General features: G+C 37.4%; 1 protein-coding gene across 1 annotated transcript; it reads right to left on the reverse strand.

Annotated features, from left to right (window-relative positions):
• Window positions 1–1,012: 1,012 nt before the first annotated feature.
• LOC139141067 (von Willebrand factor C and EGF domain-containing protein-like) lies at window positions 1,013–7,319 on the reverse strand. Its single transcript, XM_070710639.1, has 7 exons — window positions 7,166–7,319; window positions 6,448–6,475; window positions 3,803–3,872; window positions 3,623–3,666; window positions 2,488–2,578; window positions 1,988–2,031; window positions 1,013–1,305 (listed from the first exon to the last, which is right to left on the reverse strand). Exons 1-7 carry the CDS (start codon window positions 7,235–7,237, stop codon window positions 1,289–1,291), a joined length of 366 nt encoding a protein of 121 aa, XP_070566740.1. The 5' UTR covers window positions 7,238–7,319; the 3' UTR covers window positions 1,013–1,288.
• Between the last annotated feature and the right edge of the window lie 959 nt (window positions 7,320–8,278).

Consider the following 8,278-nt stretch of genomic DNA (forward strand, 5'->3'; position numbering starts at 1 on the left):
CGTACATTAGTCGACGACCCTCCATTGCAGAAAACTCTGAGGGGAGGCTGTCTCTCCTCAGAGTCAATATTGATGGAAGTAGGCCCTGATTTTTCCAAATTTTTGAAAGCTATGACATAATTCGTGACAGAAGAGAACGCTTTGACTAAAACTCTTCAACACATGTGATAATGCAAATATCATCATTAGTTGCACTAATAAATTTCTGCACCCTGTCCGCTCTTGCGTTGAAGCATAGAGAAATGGCCTGTATTTTTAATGCATGAAAGTTTAACTATCTGATCAGTAGGACTACTTTTCTTTTAATTGGATGTTTTTATTTTGACTGTCGTGAGGATAATAAATTTCATGGTGTGTACGTGGAAATAGAATAAACAGGTCTGTGAAACATCATAGCTACACTGTTGTCAAGAATATGACGTCATGCAATTATTTTAATTTTGCCACGTTGTTGACAAATATGACAGTTAATCACAGATACTGATGACACGAGTGTATACTTTGACAAAATCACGTGAGCACATGCTCCAATTATAATTTATTTACTTTGACCATGGAAGTAGCACACAGATAGTACAATTTAACTCAGTACAATTTAACTGCTTGTTCTTTGCAGGATCGACCATGCTGTCCTAAGTGGTTCGTCCTGAGATTGAAGATCCCAAAACGTACTTACATGGTTCTGAGCTATTGCCACAATTTCTGTTTGGCAAAGATTGGACATGATCTGCAAAGTGTTTCGAACATACTGCCAGTTATATGTTTTTATACTTTAGGTCACACCTTCACAGGAAAATCAACTTGATATCTTTCTCTCTCTTTCTCTCTCTCTCTCTCTCTCTCTTCTCTCTCTCTCTCGTTCGTAGATGTGTAGGCATAGACAGCATAGAAACTATTGACTATGTTGTATGGATGAACGTGTGTATAAGTTCGTCAAATCAATCGCGTCATAAATGCTATACATTGTATTCATAACTCTTTATATACGTAGTACAAACTTTTTGCGCCCCCAAAAGCAATGTTTTTACCAGTGTTTTAGAAACCAAAACGTGTAGTAATGCAACATATAAAGTTAAGATAAGTCCTTGAAAAGCTATCTTCTTGCAAGAACAAAGGCAATCAGTATAGGTCGATGTAGTGCATTGTTTGCACACTATCATCATTTTCTCAGCTTCCCGCAACAATTCCTACATTTTTTGCTCAGCATTTGGCAAGACAACGGCCACATCGGACTAGCGTTTCTCGGAAATATGCACAAATCTCAGAGAAGTGTTTCCAGATGTTGTTTTCAGTTGTCTGTAGAATCTGTGGATAAAAGTGAGAAATCAGAATCCTTAACATTAACAGTGTCTTTATTTCTATGTACCATCTCCCTGTCGAAACCATACATACCTGTGACATCCAATGGCAAATGCTTTCTTATCCTGTTAAATTCGAAATTGTTCTATCCAAGTTAGATTTTTGGGTCGGCTTCTCGCCTTTCTACTTGGCAATCTAAAGCATTTAATGGTCTGTGAGAGAAATGATTTATGAATTGACTGCCTGTACAAATGAATATATTGGATTATTACAAAAGTACAGTGAGCAATATTATTAGCAGTCGACTCTTTCAGTGATTTCCATTCTTTCGAAGCGTGAGTGACGTTGAATTGAAGGAGTGAAACATATTAGCGTATCAACTGGACTAGTGATGTGATATAACATTTGTGGTTTAATGGGTCACGTCGAATAACAAAAGCGTGATGACACCAAGTTCGACATTTTTTTACTAGTAATTTACCAATCATAAACTGAGGCTGCTCTGCAGAGCTTTACATATCATACAAACGGGGCTTGGAATCCCAAATGGAAAAATCTGAACTTTCTACACCGACAAGTGAATTATGGAATAGCTTGGAGACAAGTTGAAACAGATGTAGGTGTCATATGCTATCTCATTACAGAGTATATTTTCGTCAGCTGAAAGGTAGAAGAATGAGTTACTCACCACACCTTCTCTCTGTGCAAAACTCTCTGCCATTGAAACAAATACTGTAAAAAAGTAAAGTTCCATGTTTCAACACAACGATGTATTTGAACAGAAAGGCGTTTTCAGTTTTCAACACTGCTTCGGAGATTTTACTTTGTTTTAGTTAAAGGTGAAAGCAATGACCAGTTATATCTCAACTGAAGAAAAAAACAATTGTAAGACAAAGTCCGGAGTCTAAAAATGTTAATGTTCCGGCTGTATTTTTTGAAGATTTACGTTGAAAAGGGTCGAAATTTTCATCCTGAATCTAACTAATATCACGGTGAAAAGATCAGCCTTGTGAAGGAAGTGACAATGGATTAGGTGCAAGGGTCGACATGGGAAACCAAGGTTGCATGCAACGTATTAATGTACCGTAGAGAATAACTCCGAGAAGGGCAATTATAATATTGACAAAATACTAGATTCATAGAATTTAAAAAAACACTTTCTGAGGTAAAATCAAAGGCAGCTCGTACCACATATCACAGCCATCATTGACCATATAAGCTGATCCGGACTGTCGGAAGCGTCCGTCGATTCTCGAGTGACAACCTGACTTAGGTGGCGCTGTTCAGAAATACGAAGGAGAAATCTGTTCATAAGTCATAGCAAAAATTACTTCATGGGAAAAAATACTACCGTCTGTGTAACATTTGATCTCAACTATTTCAGCAATAATCACGATGGCAGTATTTCACACCGATGTTGGTTTTCGCCAAGCTCAATAACGGCACCACTCTACCATATTTAAAAGTATATCATATAATCTGAAATTTTGGTCAATGCATTTTCCATTCTTTTAATTAAAGGGTCAGTAACTCTTACTTTTGAAGACTTTCATTACTTTTATTTTGTATGTCAGTTGCATATACTTGGTCTTCTCCTAAAAGTATGTTGAAACATCCACCATGTAGTTTGTCAACATAGCATCTATATGTATAAAATACACCGTTTAGATTTGTTTACATTTGCATTCTTGTCCGGACCAGAATTCACTCGTCAACATAACTAATGCAGTCTGTACAAGTACATGCTGAGTTGATAAGCTAAATACCGTGTATGATTTTGGGTGTAGACCAAAGCATTATGATGTATTTTATGCCCAAAAATAGTGAAAAAATATCGAAAGTTAGAGTTAAGGCTACTGGTCCTTTTAGATTATCACGATAGAAAACTTAAAAGACTAGACACCGATTAGAAAGCAAAACTATAGCGAACCAAAGAATATTTCCTATTTCTGCCTTCTTGTCAGTCGGTCTTTCCCGACATATTATTTTGACAGTTAATTTGACTTACTTTCTACCATATACATGTAGTCCCTGTTATGTCCATGAAATGTCTGTTTTTCACAGTTGTGAACAAGAATTTGATTATAATCACTTTGTGCCAAGTTTTTGTTACTTAAAAAGCAGCTGCTGCTTTCGGATATGATACGAAAACTATGGACAAGCATCAACTTCAATAATTATCGTGTTAATTAAAACTAGGAACGATATGCACTAGCTTACACTCTGGGCTATTGTGGCAAATTCTGATTTGTAAAAAGCACCCGCTCCGGTTATAAACCGAAACGGATCGAAACGAACAGACAATAAATAATATTAAACTCACCACAATCATTCAAAGTGCATATTATCCGGCCATTTCTACAGAAGCTGAAAGAAATGTGAGCAATGTTTTAAAAATGTTCAAATTTACGGACGATGACGAATATATGTGCTTAAAGGAGGGTGTAAGATCATGACCAAATTAACTACAATTCATCAGGAATAAAATAGTAAATACTCTCACCAAGTGTTGCATCCGTCATCAGCTTTCCATCTGCTCCTTTGAGAGTAAATTTTATCCCCAGAGTAACAATCTAATTTAGAAAAGAAAACATGATTGGTGACATATCAAGATCGGACTGTATGCTCCGTCCAGAATATCAACACAGTAACAAAGTTCAAGCTACTTGCTACAGGACACACTCGACCTCATACAGACCGGTCATACACCTTTGTTTGACCCCGCCGAGTTTCTCATTGATTTCAAGTGTGGTGTTAATGCACTATCGTGTCTATCGATGACCTGAATGTCGTAAATACGAAATCTTTGTAGCTAAGAAGGTCATACGCCACACGATTTATGCCGATGGGACAATGGGTATACTGCGTAAAAATAAATGAACTCAACAAATATGGTAAGATAAAGAAATCAATAACAAGTTGTTACCAGCCTGGACCCTCAAAGGAATTTTGATCGGTACTTCACCATGGCAAGGAACATTTTGCGCACGTCACTTATAAACAACGAAAGAACGGTATATTTAAGCAATAAAGCACACCCAGCGATGGTATAGCACGAGATTTTGACCAGTTCACGACATATATACACGAGCGATAGCGAATGCATATATGAAGTGAAATGGTCAAAATCGAGTGGTATACCGTCGCTGGGTGTGATTTATTGCTATGATATCATAACAGTATATTGAAATTCTGGCGTGGAACGTCATAAAAGGACTTTTCCTCAAGCTGAGAGCTAGTGCGCATGCCAGCCGTGGTATATCGCCCATATACCACGGTTCTTTTCGCGTCTCGACCAATCAGATCGCTGTATTTGCACCATCAATATACTGGTATGATATACTATGCGATATTGTTTCGCCGATGGATCTGTTTATTCTTCACCTGTACACATGGTAATTACTAAACTGAAAATACTCATTAATCTGTAGAGCAAAATCAAGCTGCTTCATCAAATCCAAACATTTCTCAGCTAAAAACACCAGTGACATTATAGTTTACAATTTTTGCAGTTGTCCTCTTAATGCTGGATATCATCATTAAAAACCAGCCTCCACGTTTTCACGTATACTTCTTTCACTCGGACAGGTATCATCAAATCCCACTGCAGCTGGCGTTTTTTAACCGACCTAGATCACTTACTGCATCCCGTGTTAAGGTTCCCATGAAAACATTGGACTTTTTATTGCTTTTGAAACGAAGCCGTCATCAGAATTTTGTACTTTTATTACGGTTATTGCTGCCTAACATTGAAAGCGCAACGCAGAGATCTATAAGTGAACACAGAGCATGTTTCATTGAGTTAGAATCAATGTGCAGATTTTATGGAAAACTGTGTATTGGTCTCATACTGGGGCGCACCCAAGAAATTATTTGTACACTTCAGCCGTACCTTACAACACCAACTGTAACACCCAACTGACAGATGTACACATAATGATTAAAACCAAATAACAAAAAATTCATTTCAAAATAAAACCACCCTCAGCACTTTAACTTGATTCAAATAGAACAACAAGCCTTAATCTTGATATCGGAATACCGTTACTGTACCGTAGAAAGAAATTACTTTTGAATAAGGACGAAATAGACGAATGCATCCTGCTTGCGACAATCAGACATACACAGTTGGTGTTGTGAGGTACGGCTGAATTCTAAGTGTAGTGTACAACAATTCATAAAAACTTAGTTCCTATGCACATAACGCCTTTAAGCTTGTGACCGTCTTGAACTGTTTCCTTAACTCAAATCGGTCAAGGTTACATTTCCGAACTTTGAGCCCGGGACAAATTGTTGACACTGTCTCGTGACCCATTTCCCAAATCCTAGGTCTCCATGATTTTTAGTGTTGTAAACACCAGTATCTAGTAATTATTTCTCCCACTTTTTCGAACATAAATTACGTCAAGCGACGTCCAGATGACGAAAATCTATTTATTATATAGACATTTCAAATGCAAAAACAATTTTTCTGACGCACGCAGTCCTACTTGTCAAGCGTCGTTCAGTAAATGTATAACGTGAGTCTAAATCCCTTGTCCGTCCGACAATGACGTCATCGATAACACTGTCGAGACCATCTGACCTTGTGACAACCACACCGCAGGTCAAAGTATGGGCATTGGCATCGTGACGCTAAAGGCTAGATTTGTAATAATTTTTTTGGCTTACATTGCTTTTCATCAAATCAGTATAGCTTGCAGAAAATTAAACCTTCAAATGATTATGAAAGTCTCTGCAATATCTACAAATGGACGCCTACTTTAGTTCTTACTTAAAAATACCATTTTTGGTCAAAAGGTCACATAGTGCTTTGATAAACACATTTGTATCTTGCTCAGTTTTATCCTCAACAATGACAATGATGGCAAAATTCTTAAATATATAATTTAGATTACGTTAAGGCGGTTTTGTATAGTTAAACATCGTAAGCAGAAGGGCAGCAGCAGTTCAATTCTCCCGTTCATGTTTGCCCACTGTTATCTTCGGCAAAAGCTTTAATACATCTGCTGACCTGTTGAGCCTGATCCTAACCTTTCGATGGTATTTGCGCGTGAGATCTGTGCGTGTGTATATCGACTGCACGCTGATTGGACATCGATACAACAATCATATCTGACTATCACAATATCATGTTGCCAAACTTACCTTGCGTGGAGATGCCGACTGGCGAGCCCTAAAATTGAAATTCAATTTTGACATTTTATGAGTGAAATTATAAGTTCGCTTGATTAACTGCAATAAAACTGCCGAGGAAAAATGCACCGATGGATTGGTGATCACAGATGTGCAAGTGACATTCATCTTCACGACGTCAAGCACGATTGTCAGAAAAAGAGACAAAACACTGCTACATATTTAACTTTGACATCATGTTATTGTAAAGCGATTTCATACCCTAACACAATCAGATACATTTTCTAAATGCACTGTAGTTGTCAATTTGGTAAATTAAATTTAAGTAACCAGATGGATAATGTAGGCTGTACGATGCCATGGTAGCCTATAGGCATCCCAATGGTCAAACACAAACAGTCGACAATCTGGAATGAAGATAGATCTACAACATTTGCTGAATAAGTGAACACACGCTTGGGAGAATTCGAACAGGTCTTTTCCTTCGCTATTTCAACCAGAACTTGTTAGATAGAATGCATTTCGTCTTCCCTTGTTCGAAAAGATTGTTTTGTGAGATTTTTGCGGTAAATCATGAAGGACAAGAGACTCATTCACATGCTCAAGTATTCCTCAGACTGCAAAAACTAACGGAAATAGATTGGCAATGCATTGGTATTTAACTCTGGATATTGCTCCGTCTTACTTCGGTCAGTATTTGTGGCAAAGAATGGGTTTAAGTTTCACTTACCGGCGTGAAGAACATGGGCACACAAGTTAGAAAAAGAAGTAGAACTCCGAGTGGCAATGTCACCGCTGTCATGTCTACAGATGCGTTTAATGTTTGTGCTGTTGGAAACTGGCAAAATATACCTGTCTTATCATCTGGCGTGCATTTTGATCGACCTAGATTACTAAGAAAAGTCACTCGACCCCATTGAATTATTTGCTTATGGGTTTGAAGGTTAAACGCTGACGTCGTACAGGTCCGATGGCATGAAACAAAAACAGCGTGTTGTTTTTCTAGCAGGATTTGTCGCTATATATCTATCACGAGATTTCCCGCAAACACGTTCCAGATTTATAATAAAGAGATGTAACTGTACATAAATATGTAATAATTTGGCAATCAAACTTGTGCAAGAAGACGTTTAACTCTCTATGGGAGAGTAAGTGTTATCAAGGTTTTTACAATTTCACAGATTTTGCTTTTAACCCCAGTGATTGGAATACCTGAACACATTAAGCGTACAATTCAAAAAATAATCGACATTTTTATCAAGAGAAAACGTAAGATCAATAATGAAATGCTTCAAAGTGGTTATGACCGAGTATGTCTAGAACGTGTCAATCCTGACAAAAAGATTCAGGGTTTCAGTGCTGTATAGGTCAAGAGACTGGTTTCATGCAAAGGCAGCACCTGCGGACTGCTATACCATGGTATTATTTAGAAATGGATGCACTTCAGACATGTAATCTTATTCAACAAAATATTTTCCGGAATTCACTACCAAAAGCTTTAGAATATGTAATTCCTGACGGTACAGTGCAAGTTGCAATGTCATAAGAAACAGAAATGTGACTTTGAAACGGTGTAGTAGGTTCCATTTTTTTCATAAATCATCGAGAAATTGTAAACATGGTATCCGGAACGGAAAAAAAGTTGATTGCAATGGAAAAAAGCGACTTTTAAAATCCTAAAATCCTTCATTTGAATATGTCACAGAAATGTGCAGGTGTTGATAAACTTAGAAAATAGTACTCGTCACTTGGAGTAACGAACCAGTCAAGTAAAATGATCTGGACTCGGAACAATATTTACAGAATCCTGAGAGAAACGAAATTACAAGAATTCGAATGGAAG

This window comes from Ptychodera flava, chromosome 9 (genome assembly GCF_041260155.1).
Source record: "Ptychodera flava strain L36383 chromosome 9, AS_Pfla_20210202, whole genome shotgun sequence".
Lineage (NCBI taxonomy): Eukaryota > Metazoa > Hemichordata > Enteropneusta > Ptychoderidae > Ptychodera > Ptychodera flava.

Coding starts and splice junctions, on each gene's coding strand:
- LOC139141067 (XM_070710639.1), bottom strand. CDS start 7,237: ATGACAGCGGTGACATTGCCACTCGGAGTTCTACTTCTTTTTCTAACT. Junction 6,476..7,165: donor TGCCCATGTTCTTCACGCCG/GTAAGTGAAACT, acceptor TTTCAATTTTAG/GGCTCGCCAGTCGGCATCTC. Junction 2,032..2,487: donor AATGATGGCTGTGATATGTG/GTACGAGCTGCC, acceptor ACTTTTTTACAG/TATTTGTTTCAATGGCAGAG.